Source organism: Serinus canaria, chromosome 2 (assembly GCF_022539315.1).
Source record: "Serinus canaria isolate serCan28SL12 chromosome 2, serCan2020, whole genome shotgun sequence".
In the NCBI taxonomy this organism is placed as follows: Eukaryota; Metazoa; Chordata; class Aves; order Passeriformes; family Fringillidae; genus Serinus; species Serinus canaria.
Window position 1 is genome coordinate 61894792 of NC_066315.1, and position 17755 is coordinate 61912546.

Consider the following 17755-nt stretch of genomic DNA (forward strand, 5'->3'; position numbering starts at 1 on the left):
GCAAAAGGGCTATGCCTAAGTCTGCTGCTTGGACACCAGTTTTATCATAAAGGAGTCAGGACAGATCTTAAAATCATAATGAAGAGAGATAGCAGAGGTGGAAGAGGATTTGTCAGACTTAGGCAAGAAAGAAAAGGAAAGGAGGATTTAAAAAACAAACAAATTTCAGGCTTCTCTGCGTGGGAGGCAGTAAAAAAAAAAGTAATAGTGAGTTGGACAAAAGATCATGAGTTCAGCTTTGGCTAGTTATAGAGGAAGAGATACCAGGAAACCAATAGTTTCAGAGTCTTCAGTAAAAAAAAGTTTTACATAAAACAGATTAATGTATTGCAAGAAAGCCCCTTTTTCCTAACCCTTTAATATGGTGATTTAACAAGCTCTGATTTCCATGGTCTAGGACTGCAGACAAGCCACTGAATGGATTATGAACTGGAGAGACTTCGTAAGAAATTAAGAATAAACAAGAAGGTGGTAAAACAGGAGAAAGAAATAAAAAAAAACCCCAAGGTTTGGGATTTTTTTCTCTTTTTTTTTTTTTTTTGACCTGAGTGCCTGAATATCATATCTACAATCTGCATTGCCCATAAACTCTGGGGCATATTTGAGAATTATACAGTTTTTCTACTTTGTGGTCATTCACAAGGATTCATGTCAGATGAGATTCTGTAAAAACATATATACTCTTCTACCTGACCAATTTTTCAAGTGCATTACTTGCCTAATTTTTATAGACCTCTGCATTGTCTGACACAATCCACTGCATCTAAGCAGGCATGCAGAGCAAGAATATGAATACAGTCTTTCAAGGAAAGTTTGAGAACAGGCAGAGTGGGGCAGTGTCTTGGACCTCTCTGCACGCTACCATGCACTGAGTCCCTTGAAAAACACTGCACCTTCCAGCTGAAACTTTGAAGCTGGTGACAGTGTTTAAAACCAGGAAGGGGATCTCATCTTTCTGACTAGCAAGTTTCTTCTTCAGCCTTGTCAAGGAACCATCTCTTGATGCAGAAGAGTGACCTCTGGGCACAGGAAATCATGGCCTCAGTGAGACCCTCAGTTTTAAACTTCTTTAAAAAGTATGCCTTCCTCAGGAATGAGGGGACTACTATTCCTTGGGAAGAAAAACTCTCCTAGATGAACACACATGAGGCTTCTATGTAAACAAAGCTATTTTGCAGGGATGCTTGCAAAAATTCACATTGCATTTCAGAGTATGTGTCCCCCAGAAGCTCTGAAGATCCCTATGGATGTGTAAAAGGTCTGTGTGCCCTGGCCAGCACCAACCTCTAGCACCCTGACAAGTTCTACCAGTACAACTACCTCAAGGACCCAAGATGAACATGCCATCTGAAGAACAATGGAGCCCAAGGCACACAGTCTGAGAGTGTTGCCCACAAGCTTGAGTAGAAGTCTGGCAATTCAATAAGATGCTGCTTTTTTGAGTAGAAGTCTGGTAATTCATTAAGATGCTGCTTTTTTGATTCTGCAAAACAGGATTTTGAATTTGTCTGTGGAGCACTGTGAGACCTAGTGACTGCTCCTGAACTATTTCAAAGCAAAGACATCTTCTCTGTCTCTTCCTTAACTCACTCCACAGGCTCTGGCTCTGCCATATATAACCGTGCTGCCTCCACTGACAAAAGAGAAGATAATAGAGACAAAAAGCTTCACACCTCGTTCAAACTTCAACCTCTTGTATAACTCAAACTGGTCCACAGGAACCAAACAGGCAATCTGAAAAGAGAAATACACAAAAGAAGCATTAGAATTACAAACTTTAAAAAGTGAGTAAGTGTTGTAATAGGACACGAAATGAATGATACACACAAGCTGAAACATCTAAGGTAAAAAGAGCATAGTTTATTTTCAAATTCCAATATTTATAGACTTTCAAAAGTGACTATGGATTGGAGGATGAAATTGCCACTGCCCCAGCCACACTGGTCAAACTAACAGTTCATCAAATTTTTCTTCTTCCCGAAAGGAATGCAAAACAATCATTATTTACATGAAAAGTGTGTGAGAAACTCTATTACAAAAATAAAAACATCAGAAAGCTTAGAAGAACTTAGAAGAACAGGGAGACAAATAAGCGCTATATTCTAAACAGCTGCTTTCCTGAGCTGGGTCTCAAATTCACCTTTTTGTTCCTGCTTGCTTTCAGCACCACTCTTCCACACCCTGACTTCTTCTCCAAAACTTAAAAAAGTAGTTCTTAACCTCCCCTATTTCAGCCACACAACCCAGTAGTTCAGCCCATGTCTTTCTTTCCATGCACACGAAAACCTTCTCTATGGATTCCATATTTACTTCGGGCTTCCCAGTTTTATTTCATGTTGGTTTAGTGCAACAAAGGGTGACGTGTTGCCAGCCCTGGAGACTGCAGCATGCTGTTCATGCACAAGAATACAGCTCAAATGAATGGTTCTTCATTCACATCTCCCAGTGTTAATGGCAGGGGCCACTTAGCTCTCAGGAACTGAAAGGCAACCTGGTTTCCATTTTTTATAAATTTCATGGGGTTTGGGCCAAGACAGCTAATGCCATTGCTGTTGGAATTTGCCGTAGACACGGAGCAGCCTATTGGGAACTCGACTGAAGTTAACAAATGTAGCTGGCATAGACAAACAGGATTTGCTGATACATTTTACACATTACCCTAATTAAACTAGCAGCCTAAAAGGCTAAATGCTCTAATCTCCAATTAACAGTCTACGTAAGAAGACCAAGTGCCCTATTTAAAACTAATAAGCAAACCTGCATACAGGATATGGAGGAGTTTAAAAGGAACTTCATGGCACTTCAGGAGTCACATGTTTGTCAGATTCAGAATGTGGGACCATTACCTTTATCTGATCACTTTGAAATATTGTACCAGCACTGGAAATATTTTTCTCTTTTACTGAAAATAAACCTAGACTAATATAAGACCTGGGACCTGATCATTTGAAGCACTTGTGAGACAGTGTAGAACTGACAGCTTCAAAATGACAGGCTTTCAAATCTCACATCCAGTGTCCAACCACAGTCCTTCAGATTATTGTAAGGGCAAAATTTGCCCTCAGTGAGGTGGACACTGGCCCTTGCTGTCCTCCTCAGTTATAGGGTATAGCACCCATGAGAAGAAATATGACAAAATCCAGTATATATTCAATATCATGCTATGAATACATTTTTTCACAGACAGAAAAAAAATTGTATTATAAAATAAAAAATTGCTTTATTAATATCTCAAATCATTTGGACTTGATTGTATACAACTGTATTTTGTAGCAGATACTTGGCTCATTTATTTAACTGAAGCCAGAGGAATACAAAAATTAATCCAAATTGTGTCAAGATTTAATGATTTAAAGATTCATATGGCTGTAATTAATTAATATTTCAGATTATTATGACTGTAAGACACAGAAATTTTTCTGGGAAACTCTTCACCTGTTCATCAGAAGTCAGCTGAAACACTCTTGGAAAACACAAAAAAAAAAATCAAATGGGTAAAAAGAGTAAAGTTTAGCAATTTCAGCAATGACACATCATTTCAGTTTTGCCCACTCCTCCCCAGGGCAGCTTCACATATAAATAGTTTGGAAAATGAAAAGAGTCATCTGCATTTCTCTAGCTGGGTGAGCACTGGCAACTACTTTACATTTTCCTTCATTACAACTAAATTAAAACAGCGAGTCTCAATGCTGTAAGAGCCACTTGAGTGAATTGTTTAGTTGGCTGGGGTCCTTCTGTACTTGCTTTTACTTCTAACAAACAGTTTTTTTCAAGAGCAGTTCTATTGAGCCCAGAATTTCCCATGTATTAAAAATCAGCCTTTTTTATTACAGTGGGAGCAGAGTTATGCATCTTAACACAGATTTCAATAGGAAGCAGAGGCAGTGCTGAAAGCTTCCCATTCTCCTGGGGAAAACTTGAGCTTACCATGCCAGCTTTCCCCACTGGCTTCACTCAGCTCCACTTTTTTTCCTACATATCCTCTTCACAGCTCAGCTTCCCCCTCCCTGTGTGCAGCTCTGGGTGTTGAACACATGTAGCCCATCACCTGGGCCACTGACATGGAAGGACCAGGTCCTGATGGCACCCACCCACAGGTCAGCCTGAGAGGTGCTGAGCCAAAGCCTCTCACAGATTTAGTATCTTTAGGCATGAGGAAAACAATGCACAAATTCCTGCTGCCTGAATTCAGTGCCATGTGAAAGCTGTATGTGCAAACTTAATTGAAAAAAAAACCCAAACCAACATGGATATCAGGTCCCTATAAAAAAAACAGCAAATCCTTTCCTCAGGGAACTTTTAATCTTATTTATACCTAATCAAGAAGGACAGTAGTAAGTACAATAAGGGGATTAGGTGTTTATCTCCTTCTACTTGGCATCAGTCAAAATGTTGATTTCCAGACATGTTCTCAAGCCCCACCTGGGTGTCTGTCCATCCCAAACACCTCCTCTCCTGCACAATAATACATGTCTCTGGGCTGGTCAGGGCATGGAAATCTGGGGAGGCAGCAAACCAGCAACCCAGCAGATGGCAAAGAGACAAAAGAGGAAGACCATGAGCATACCAGAAAACAGGCTTTTCTTATCCTATGGTATGAAATTATTCCACGTTAATTATTATAATAATTATTCCCAAATTATTTTAGGAAGAAATTCTAGAGGACAGTTTGGTGAACTTGTCTTTCTCTCTTTTTTTTTTTTTTTTTTTTTTAATACTGGGGGGTTAATAAAAAAAAAAATACAGGCAAGAACACTCCTCTCCTGAAAATATCTTGACTTGAGACATATCAGGCTGTTAGGAGTCAAAGTAAGTTTTCTTATTTCCCATACCCTGTAAGCAATATCTGCAGTTCAAATCCTCTTGCTACACAGCACAAGAACGCACAAGAGATATTGCTAAGAACAGGAGCATTCACCTGAAGTAAAAATATTGATGGACAAAAGCAAAATTCTGAAAGCTTACTACCACAAAGGGCTCCAGCTGGATCCTTGTCAAGCATCCAAAAAGATCATGTCATGAAATGTGTCACAATAACCAGGGTCCCTGCTACTACATGAGACAAAAGAGCAAAGAAAGGAAATTGAAATGGTTCACAATAATTTGGTTCAGTGTACATAGCAGCAAACTTTTCCAGGCAGTGCAGTAACCAGGACCCAAGGAAGAACAACTCCCCTGTTTTTAAATACTGGCTACCACAGTGGAAAGGGAAAATCACTACTCCACCTATTCTCAGACTTTCAAGGGACATGCAAGGAGGCAATCAAGCAAATTGAATAGATCTTACTTCCTTTCACACCCATATGAATCAAACTTTGATAATGCCAAGGGAGGGAAGTTCAGCAGGAGAAAAGTTTCTCCCTTTCTCACTTTACCAGACAGGCAGCAAGGGCAGATCCTACAGTGGCAGAAGAATTTGCAAAGGGTGGCAGTGCCCACCTCTGCCAAAGCCCCACTCACAGAGGCACTGTCTTCTCTTGCAAGCAGTGTAAAATGGTTCCAACAGGGGCTCTGGTTTGCTTTTGAAAGGGGTATGGGAGCTCAGTCTCTATGCTGTTAGCAATTACACCCACAACTTTCTTTGTCAAGCTACCATGCTCACTAGAGTCATAATGAAATACTGAATTATTCATGTTCTCCATTAAAGAGCACTTCTCTTATTTAATGACAAATAAAAACAAAATTAAGGCTCTCTCACTTGCTCCCCTAGGTTTTACTTAAAAACACAAGTAAATAAGAAGAACAAAAATTTTTATTTTGACCCTGAAAAAGATAGGTCAGCCTGCAGCATTTTCTCACATTCCTTCTCATTTTACCATTTCAATCTCTTCTGCAGCAAAACATAAACCAATTTTGAAATTAAAAATAAAACTGATATTTTAGACCAAGTCCCAGGGGGATTTTGTGTTTGGCTAGGTATGGAATAGGAGGCAATTAAGAATTCTAAGATCTGGGTTACTGTCCTATTTCAGCATCACTTTACAGAGTGCTGACAGCCCTCTGTCAGGTTGGCACTGGTGTGGATCACAGATTTACACAGACAGAGGGACAATGAGCAGAACCTGTGCTGCGTGCAAAGGGATAATTCTGGACAAACTTAAGAACCCAAATCAGTGCCTTCTTTACTGACTGCTGCACAGTTTTAATCCAAATCAGATTTTGCATACATGGATCACTGCATTGATGTTCTAAACCCCAGAACAATACAGGAATCAGAAAGAAGCAAAGCACAATGCCCTAGATATTATCCAAGTGAGTATTACAGTAGAAATCCCTGTATGCAGTAGAGATTTACCCTGATTCATAGCTTACACTGGTGACTGGATTCACACCAAGCAAAATAATTTCAAACCATGATAAATTACCCCTTATTTAGATTAGGGATATTAACTGGTCCAATTAAATCAATGGAGCAAGTTCCCAAGAGAGACAGGAATATTCTAGACAGAAGTCTGCACGTTTAAAGAGAACTACATTAACATAAGATGTTCCTTCTACCTTCTGCTTCCAGGAAGGAATCCAAGTAATCTTTGTTTATTGTGCCACTGGAGCTTGAAAGGGCAAACATTTTGTTTAACAAGATTGTTTTTGAACTTCCCCTGTTCTGTGTAACCAGCTATTTAAAAGAGAGTCTGTAGCCAAAACCATTGCCTTACCACCACCACCCCTCAATTATTTCTGCTACAAGACAGCTACAAGCAGCTGCTATCTAGATGTAACAGGTCAAGGTGTGACCTAGGATTGCACTTGATTTCAAGCACTTCAGTGGAACAGCTCCTTCTGTTTAAATGCACTACTGAGAAATAAACCAGTTTCAACTAGATTTTGTTGAAGGAAAAAGAAACCCAAGCCAGAGGGGTTTCAGAAAACATATTTCAAAGTACTGAAAAGTACAATTTTCTAGTTCAAATGACTTTTCACTTTGTGCATTTCAAGAACAAAAAACCTGGAACTTTTTTTTCTGAGGTCCAGAGGGACCTGAGAAAGTAAAGCCTGAATTCCCAACATCTCCTATACTCTATGAATAAGCAGTTTATCCCCCAAGCACTGATTAAATATTCAACTGTTTTAGAGAAACACATTCCTGCTACTCACACTTGCTCATTTCTTCATGAGACATACAAGAAAAACTTCTATTCTATGTTTAAATTGTTAACCAGAGTTTTTCCTTCCCTCCATCCCCCAAAAGCAACTGAAGAAGAGCACATATCAGAAGCAAGGCAAGAGCTTTGAAAAGGCTCTAGTAATTTAGCACCAAACTAGACAAACTCTTCAGAATTTCTCAGTAAACTGAGAAAATAAACAGGACTAAATTCTGATTTGTATAAATGAAGACAGGTCACTGGACAGTGCTGAAGGAATGTTACACAGCTTGAGTAAGGACCTTGAGAGGGAGAAGAAGATGAACTTCCAAAGCTATTCTGTGTTCATAGCCCTACTGTGTTATATATGCTTATAAGCTTTGTTATTAATTGTTCAGTTTCCTTATTGAAGAAAGCTCAATCCAAAATGCACTGAAGCCAATGAAGAGGCTTTCCTTCACTTCAAATTATCCCCAAATTCACCTTTATCTCCCTTTTGCAGGCTTTGGCAAAAGGCATTTAATAAAGCAAACAAAACAACTGCTTTAGCTAACATAGTGAGATGCATTTAGCCCAAAGTATAGGACCCAATTTAGCAACACATCCGTGACAAAGACAGTTTGAACTGTTATTTTTTCTCAAAACTGTAACAGTTCCTGATGAACTGCAGTCACAGCATAGTCTGAAACTAACATGACATGAAAAATACACCTTTTCAAAACACTGATGCTATCTCAGATGAGAAAAAAAAGGACCTTTTATTTCTGTTTGTCCCCACAGTACAGGCAACGTGTCATGCCTCACACCATGTTCTGGTGAGGAACCTCGTCCTGCCAGAAGCCAGAGGAAAAAAATCCCAACCCCCCCCGGAGGTGAGAACCCTCCTACTTTTACACTAGGAGTTTGAGAGTGTAAGGAATAAACTGTAACTCCAAATAGTACTTCCATGCCAAACAAGAGCCCTAGTTAAGCACATTCTGTATCATCTGATAAGGTTCTGCTTTTTTAAGAAATAGCTTTAAAAGGCCACATTTTTACCAAGAACAGCCTTTATTTATAGAGGGGGGAAAAAAAAGGAATAGAGAGTGTTCATACATAAATCTGTAGTTTCCACACTGTTGTTTTAGATTGTGAATGGAGACAGTTTATTCTTTATTTCATTACTGGTTTTCTGGGTGGTTTTTTTTCCTTAAAGAAACAGGTATTTGGTAAAATACGTAAGCAGTGATTTTGAAGAGGCTTTCCCCAACCAGGCTGGGGATTTGTTAGCTATTCAAGCAGAAGGCTTGTGTTTCAAGCCCATTGCCAAAAGGAGTGTCAGAACATTCAGTCATCCACGGGACACTAATGCACATTCGGGCTGTTTAGTTATTTTGCTGCCAGCCCAAAAAAACACCCAAGGATTAGGCCAGTGGTCCATTATGAAATGCCCCTGGAGTCTCCTTTACTAAGGGAAAATACATACTTCTTAATTCCTATAGCATTATAACCCTGGTTGAACAGAGCAGAACTCTTCCTGTCATTCAGTAATTTTCCTTTAAAAATACATTTTTAATAAAGGCTAGATGACTCCAATCTGGTGCAATGGGTGGAAGGACATTGCTACATCCTCTCTGTATCTTTGCAGAAAGAGGAGAAAGGGAAACAGCTGGCTGCTTTTCACAATAGCTGGATTCAGCCAAAAAAAAGGCTCCACCATATGCCTGTACGCCATAACAAACAGAGCTGAATGTCCCATGACCTGATCCAACTAATCACAACATTTCTAATGTATGCTGGAGAGCAGATCCAGAATTTTTTCTGGAGAAAAAGCAATTTTTAGTATTGGGACTCACACATTCACTGATAGCATTTGAATAGGATTATATACTTCTGCCATAGTTACGGCATCTGTGTGCATAGAGCTCAAGAGAATCCAGAAGACAAACTTCTCCATTTCAAGGATGGAGATCTAATTCTCCTTGATTTTACTCCTCAAATGATGAGAGAATGTGCAAATCTAATCAAAATCCCTTAGCCATCTTATTTTTCTGGGTTGGGGTTTTTTTTGTCCTACTTGTATTGTCAGGCCCAGCAGGGACATTCCTGCCTCACAAAGCAGGCAAGCAAGCATCCCTTGGGTGTATCCCAAGAGACACCTTCCATATCTCTTAAGACCTACTTCTACCTGGTGTTGTGCAGGTACCTTTCTCTCCATATAATTATAGAGCCCTACATGATTAGACTGGACTGCAAATTGGTTGTTGCAAGATCAACATTCACAAGGAAATTCTGGCCTCACACAATCAATCTGAGTTCTTGCTCTTAAGAAAGATGCAAGAATTTCAGTGTTTGCAGTCAAATCAAATCTGACTGAACTGACAGTCTAATGGAGGCTCAGCAATTCTGGGCTACAGGGTATTCTGGTTAAGTCACCTGCATGGGTAATTCAGAGGCTGTCCAGATGCCAAGGGAATTTCTCCCCCAAGGCACAGAGGGAGGGAAAAAGGAGCAAAACCCTTGAAAAACATCTGTTTGTTTCTCTCACCTCTTGTCAGTCAGGCCTCTTGCCAAAAGCTCATTAAAAGTAAGTAGAGGGAGGAAAAATTGTATGATTATGTTTATTATTATGCAGATAAAGAAATTTGGGGGATATATGTTTAAAAAAAAAAAGGGAGAGAGAAAGAAGTATGAGAAGTATAGATACCTCTGCTTCTTGTAGGGTCCCATGGTTCAAGCATACCATGTCTGGACATGTGATAGGGGAACCACAACCTTCTTGAATTGCCAGCTCCATGTACTGTTTTAGACACTAGAAACAAGTAAAGAAAAGAAAAAAAAATGTTAGAGCCCACATGTTGGTAACAACCAGATGTCAGAGATGCTGTGCAGTTTCCACCTTCACCACTTTAATTGGCTGTCCTGAAGCTCCATCACACAGCAAACATCAATTACTATAAGCGTGAATGCTACAAGTCATTACATTGGAAAGAATGCAACAAAGAACAATTAATTATGCATGACTTCATCTGCCAAGCATTGCATTTACCTAAGTCAGCAAGTCAGACCTTTCAGCCCTAACAACCCCTATGCTCTGCTAAACTGGGATTAGAAAATTTGGCAGAGGAGAGTATCTTTTATCCTAATTGAACAGGCTTTGTGCCTTTGTTTTTCCTCCTGTGTTCTTAGTTCAGACTCTCATCCAGAGAAGAGAACTCATTTACAAGAAAGAACTCATTTACAACTGTTCTCAGCTGCACAAAAGAGGAAAGGGGTTTAGCACCTGTTTGGGAGGTTATAATGTGCCCTAGAAGATGTGCAGCTACCAGTTCTTCCTCCTCCTCAAACCCACCCCCCCCAACCCGCCCCCACCATAGAGCAAACAATTTCCATAATTTATCACAATTTATCATCAACCTCTACTCTATCCAAAGTCTATTTCCAGCAGGGAGGCCGCTTTATGAGTGTTTCCAAATTGTTCCATTACAAAAACAGCAGGCTTCCCCTCCAAGTTCAAAAAGCCCTCTATTCTCCTCATACTTTATCTGGTATGCCAGTTTCAAACACATTCAATCTGCCTTTATAAGACATATTATAGAGTCTTCAGAAAAATCATGGCACAAAACTCATGCAATGGACCAAAGAACAGTGCTGGAATTGTTCCTCCAAATTGCAAAAACAAGTAAGTAAGGTCACTTCTACATAAAAAAAAAACCCAACAAAGTCTCCTCAAAATAATGGCAAAGCATACAATAAATTTCAAGTCAGCATTAACAGAACAACAAAGCATGGACTTCTGACAGATTTTAGTATCAGCTTGCACAGTTTACTGTAAATGAAAATAAATATAGTTATGAAAAGTAGGACTAATGTAGTTTTTTCCCTACAGTTTTATATTTCATGCCCACATTACAACCTCCTCCCCAGTACTGCTGATTTCTTCATTATTGCCCCATCAATTTTCAAGAAATATATCAAAGTGAAATAGGGTTTTGAGACCTCTGTCTCTGCCAACTTTTGGAAGAGGCACTGAGTTCAAACAGACAAACTTTGCTGGGAGTGAAGGCAAAACCATTACTTTTTTTTCTCCACTATAAATAAAATAGCCACACAGAGGCAGAAGAGGCCAGAAGCCCCTTTTCTCCTCTTACCCAGAGCTGATCCCTCTGCGTGTTTTCCCCAGCAGCTCCTCAGCAAGGACCAGTACTAGCACCTATTGATGCCAACCTACTTCTGCAGCAACATCAGCACTTTTCACAGTGTCTATAGCTCACTGCCAATATTATTTCCCCATCTGCTAAGAGAAAAATTATCTTCTTCCCCTTCCAGTCACTCTTTCCCCACAAACAGTGTTTTCCTAACACCACCTATTCCTAAGGCACAAAAAGCTTGAGCCCAGCATGCAGGCAGCATCAGTGCCCCAGAGGATCTGGGAAAAGGAACCAGGGAGAAAGTGGTGGCTGTGATAAAGCAAAAGAACAAGGGAGAGAAAAGAAAAAGGGACAAGAGGGGAAGGAAATAAGGAACAGGAAGAGAAACATGTGGAAGAAGTTCTCTCTAGCAGCGATCCCTGCTAGGATATCCAGATGCCCCTCAGTAATCCTAGTCTCCCTAGGAAAGTAGAAACCTAGGAAAAGTCTCACCTAGTCTCACCTAGGAAAGTGGACAGAGGCAGATGCAAAAAAGTAAACATGAAACAAACTTACAATGCCACAGGCATTTCTTGCTTGGATAAATTTCTATCTCCTACATCTGAGGAACCTTTTTAGTATCTCTAACTTCCTCTCCAACATTGACAGTTGTGATCTTCCCTCCATCTGGCTCCTTTCTGCTTCAGATTTCATGTACGTGTGGCTAATAGGTGAGCGATGGGGAAATCACAGCCCTTCTGAGTATGGCAGCCTCAGACTCTTCAAAAACACTGTTTTATTTTTTATAGGCATGTAACATTCAAATCTGTGTTAGTCTGGACTATTCTGAGAAGGCCTTGCATATTGTGCTTGGATTAAAGAAATTTCCTCATTTGTATTTTTTATTGGAAACTGATTCCCTCTCAACCATCAGGACAATTAGGACCCTTACAAATGGAAATGAGATTTCCTTATTATTCTGTCTGACTCTCTACTGAAATCTCCACATCCATGTTTTGTTGAATTCTGATGAGCTATAGAGATTTTAGCTCAAGCAAGTAGAGTCATCTTAACTTACTGGCATTTTAAATTAACTTACTTTTGATTTGCAAATATTTGAAGTGTATTCTCTTAGAAGAACGTTGGGATATAACCTAACTGGTAAGCTTTAAATGTGTATCTCATTAAGAACTAATGTATTCAGATCCAGCATGCACCCCTATAAGAAAGCAGCAGAGCAGGTTGTAAGGAATTGATGGTGCAAGTAGTGTGTGGGAGGTGAGGGAGATACAGGTGAAAAGCAAAAAAGAAATCATGTCAGTTACTGAAGGCAGTACTAGCTCCCTAGGGATTATCAACCCAGATTTAACTAGGAGTCATTCTTTTATTATTCCCACAGCAGTCTCCATGCCCTGTCCCATCTTCTTGCCCACTGCTCCCAAAGGCATCCAGGCACAGAGCTTTTACAAAGTCAGTTTACCCACGGGATCAAAGCACCCCCCAGCACTGCAGCTCCCTTACAGAGCAGTGAGCAGTGAACAGAAGCACGCATGGAACCACAGTGGTGCCTGGGAGTGGACTCCTGGTGACACTGGAGCTGCCAGGGCTGTGCCCACATCTGCCACCGTGGGCTGGGAAGTGGCAGCAGTGACATAGGGAAAGCCCAAAAAAAGCATGCCCAGAGCCCAGGGTGGCTCCCAGAGCTGTTAGTGATGCAGATGGAGGCTGTGAGTGACCTTGTCCTGCAGCTCCATATTCATTAAGCACTGAGCATTGCCCACATGCTTCAGCACATATCACAGGAGAAATGGGGCAGCAAGTACTCACTCCCTACACAGATTTTCTCCCTGGTTTGTACCTGTACACAACCTCCTCCACAAATAATGTAAACAGAAAATTCTGCCCTCAGAGTCCCTTCCCCAAAGGCTGCACAGGCTGCAGTGTGTTGAGCGCACTTCTTAAATCCGTGGGCAGAACCTCCTTACATCTCACTTCATCTCCTCATGGGAGACCTGATTACTTTCTGGATCAAGTCTCAGGGCAGCATTTGGTGAAGGGCAAATGTTTCCTTCCCACCAAAGCATTTAGGCTGCCTTAATTCCTCACCAAGCATGAGAGAGCAACCTCTTACTTTTGCTAAGATCCTGGCTTCTGTCTCCTCTGTGGTGCCGCCTGATATTCAGTAATTTGTTTTGACAGCATGGTACAGAGGATTTGTATTCTGGGGGCAGCTCAGGTCAGGTGGTTACAGAGGGAGGACAAAGCCTGAGAAGTTACTGCAGGCCCAGCAGCAGCCCAGAGGCTTGTTCTTAATTTAGACTCTCAGGACAGAAGCTCAGAGCACTGACAATTATGTCAGAGTACAAGGATGGGCATGAAGCTCTTAAGGAGCTTCGATCCATAGTATAGATTTTGCAATCATTTTCCATATGCAGCATCTAAGTCATTAGGGGTACCAAGACAGGAGAACAGAGGTTTCTGAGGATTGCTAATGATCTGGATTCTTCTCTTCTACCCCACTGCTTGGTTGCAGGTGAACATTAGTGTCCAACCAACTTCTGTGGTTCTTTTAGAACTTGCTGTGTTTTCAGCTTGGAGAGATTATGTAATTGGGCTGTGCAGTGCCATGGATCTTCAAGTATTTCCCAGAAAATCTCCCTGTTAAATCATTTTTATAGATATGAAATCTTTGGTCATGACTTTCTGTGCTTGGAGAAAGTGCTTTGGGTGCAATACAAGAAGGGCTTAAAGTTGCTGGGAAACTTGAAGGAAGCATTTAATATTTATTGCTGAACGGATAGGCTTTTTACCAAAGTATGTACATAAATGAAGATGTGAATTTCTTGTTCCCTCTTAGCACCAAAGAAGAAACATTGGAAAATCACTAAAATTTTAAAACATGCCTTCATCTTGCAGAGAAACTGTTTTCAGAGGGGTTTTACCATTATTTACAGCTCAGTTACTAATTTAGCTGCTTACTTGAGAAGCGGCAACTAAGAGTATCTGAAAAGATGCAAGCCAAAAACGTGATGAAAAGATGTTTCCATGTCCGTATAATGAATCATGACTGACCTTCTCAGCAGCGTGTCCTCCCACACTTTAGAGAATACATTATTACAGACATAAAATGTCAATATTTTTTGGGCATTTTGTCTACAAAAATCAGCAGTGTCTCAGGAAAACTGTATACACCACATATGCTGCTTAATTACTCTTCAAAGTGAAGGGAAAATCAAGATGCTCTGCCTTCTGTGATACAAAGCATTTCCTGAAAGGGTCTTAATCTTGACATCCTAGAAATCATGAGATCTCAACACCCTGGGCAACACTCTCCCACCAGTCTCCTGCAGTATGGTGACTTGAGCACAGAGAACAGTCAGTGGCTGGAGTGGCCTCAACACAGGATCTGTGGCTTAAGGTGGCATTAATGCCATCCTCTTACTTTCCATGGCCAGAGCCAGCAAAGTTTCCATGAATGTGTCACATAGCCAAGGCAGAACTGTTGAGACAACAAACTAAAAATTGACCAAGGTCTTGCTGAACTGGTTAGAATCCTGCTGACTCCAGATCACACACTGGAGGTTTGATTCCATTATGTTCACCCCTCAAATAAAAAGCAGACACCAACACAAGTGGTTTCAATTCCCATACCTGCAAGTGTGCTCTAATCAGTTAACTCAGATTTTCCCCACTGAGCAACTATATCATGTACATATCTGTGCTCTGGGAAACATTAAAAAAATCCTGAGGCATTCAAGCAAGAGAGATCAATTCAAATGTGATAATATAATTCCACCAGTAAAACTCAGTACACCTAACAGAAAGTTTTGTTGCTGATATAGCTTGGAGAAGCATGTTTTGCTCCTGCAGGACTACTGACAACTTCAGTCAAAAGAGGACTACAAGGGTTTTTTTGTCTGCCTGAGATTCATAATGTATAATGACTTTTTTTTTCAATAATTTGCTGTCTAAGCGTTTTGGGGCAAGATTTTTTCCTCTTATGCTGGTTTTGTTTTTCAGGCCATTACCTTCCTCTATTTAATAAAATAAGATCAATATCCAGTTACCTATGTCACAAAATGTTACTCATGAAGGTTTTTTGGTGGTTTTTTGTTTTGTTTTGTTTTTTTCTTTTTTGTTTTGGGTTTTTTTGTACCTTGCAAGACTTATAGGAAAGATTATGATTTAAGCAAATTCTTACAATTCCCCAAGTACATATTCCCCTCCTGGAGCTAAAGGTCTGTTAAAAGAGTACATTGAAACATGACTGAGTCATCTTTAAAAATACACTGAAAAGCCTAATCAAGAAATGCATGAACTAGTAATGTAAAAGATTCCTTCTTCAATAATAAACAGAAGTGCTTTCTATGGTCAGCTTTGAGCCTAAGAATGAAAATTCTGTTCAGGCTATAAATGGATTTTTCATTTCAACACTTCTGCATGCTGCTCTAACTTTTTTTTTTTTTTTCCCAAAAGTATATTGTACAGAGGCTATTTTTAATGTACTTACCAAGAAAAATATGTCTGTTTGGTTATATATTTACTCTGCAAAGGGATCATAACAGTTCTGCATTTTAACATAAAAATGAGTTCAAAGTGTAACTTCAGTGTTAGGTTGCTAGGTAATGATATGACAAAGGCACTATATCCCTTTTACTGTGAAATCTTAAGTTTCTATTCAAATCCACTTTCAGATAATTTAAGTATCAAAGACAAAAGATGGATCTCAATCATTCCTACATACTGCTTTTCAAGTACCTGGACATGTTCCATTACCTTGCTCCTCTCTGACCCGCCTGCAGCTGTTCAGATCCCAAAATGCAGCCTCATTAGTTTGGATACAAAAGCATAAAAGAAACCCCATATGTAATATGACAAAGCTGAACAGGTATCTTTATTAAGAATCATGGAGGGAGGGCTAGAAAGAAAAAAAAACCAGAAAACACTGGCTTATTTTCCTGTCAAATGCCACTGATACTGCTGCCAGCCACTGTGCAGCAGTTGCTACAGGACAAGTAAGGGCATTTTTCTTTAACTCAATGTAATTCAAAAGGTAAAGAACAGATCTACAGTATTTCCCAGACAGTACTAGGCCATGATCTACATTAAATGTGAAAATGCACAACATGATTGAAGGCATCTTGCCAAAACAAGGTCTTTCTCCTAACATGTAACTTGAAGACAATTTCCATTCCAAAGAAAAAAAAGAAGAATAACTCAGGGGTCCCTCTTAAAATCCACAGGAATTATTTACAATGTCAAATCTGTCTTCCAGAGATCTTCTCCAAAACTGTTTGTTTGGGGTTTGGGCTTTGTTTAGCCTAGGCTTTTTTACAAACTCCAGGTTTGGGGGCAGAAATACTGTACATGGAGAGAATACTTCACTTTTCAGTTGACATTCCAGAGTGCCTCATGATTCAGAACAGATGAACAGATAGACATTCAGTTTTTATTTCAGTTCTGGGCCATGGTTATGTACTTTTTATTCAGTGAGACATAACATTCATTTGTTTCTTATACTTTAGAAATGTTACCTGTTCTTTAGTGAGTACTCAATCTAGTATTACTAATTTTGGTGAGACAGTTCATGTCAGAAATGTAAATTTAACCACCTTCTTCTACCCAGTATCTAATCAAACATGTACTAAGGTAAATGTACCCCCCTAGACAGTACTCATAGTGTTTATGGCAGATCTATATAATGTTTATTAATATGTTCATCATTGCTGTGACATCTGCACTTCCACATGTTCCATCACCAAAATGGATCAGTCACTTTCAATGTGTGGTACTCAAACTCCTCAAGTATCTCTCAAATGGTCTTAAAACTAGATGATACAAGTGTATTGGCCATTAGCTTGGAGCATTTGCACTTTGCTTGGAAAAAAAAGTGAGACTCTTCCAATTAAAGTTTTTAGACAAAAATAGAAATCTCTTCATTTGCTACAGATAAACTAATGATAGGCACAGTTTAAAGCGAGAAGCAAAATTCCAGTGAAATATTGCCCAATCTCTATTTTAACTGCTAAGGATCAGGTACAGTGATAAATGAACAGATAGAAGATCAAATGTATAGAAGATCAAGCCACATAAGAATCTTATCAAGAAAGATGCTTGAGAGAAAGTGCAAAAATGCCCCTGTAGCTTCAAAGAACATACAGTCAGTTCATGGCTCAGTATGAGGGAAGGAATAACATCATTAACAAGAATTTAATTTTGTCATGACCAAGTGAAAACACCAAGCAAACATGACAGTGGACCAGAACATAACTGCCTCCTCTTGGTCCACAAGCCTATTTTTTATGGGATCCTTCAAATGTACCTGAGAAATATACTGTCATCAGCTTTGTCTCAAAATATCTACCAGTGATGCCGAATTCTGCTCAGAAACACAGTATGAAACCATGAGGCCCAAGACATCCTAGCAGCCTTCCATGAAAAGCAGGAAAGGTTCCTGTTAATTGTTTCCATGAAGTGGTACCACCAAACAGAAAAGGACCAGAGAAACTCACCCTTCAAAAAATGGAACTAGCTGCAAATATAATTTCTCTTGCCAAAAATCCA

At 39.8% G+C, this 17755-nt stretch overlaps 1 protein-coding gene across 3 annotated transcripts in view; it reads right to left on the reverse strand.

Moving 5' to 3' along the window:
- The window catches only part of RNF144B (ring finger protein 144B), a 54600-nt gene that overhangs the window by 13226 nt on the left and 23619 nt on the right, over positions 1-17755 (reverse strand). For all 3 annotated transcript variants that reach the window (XM_018918294.3, XM_009093899.4, XM_050970877.1), the window contains exons 3-4: positions 9769-9873; positions 1674-1734 (exon numbers count right to left, since the gene is read on the reverse strand). In XM_018918294.3, the coding sequence (XP_018773839.1) occupies positions 1674-1734; positions 9769-9873 (166 nt within the window). The remainder of the gene's footprint in view (positions 1-1673; positions 1735-9768; positions 9874-17755) is intronic.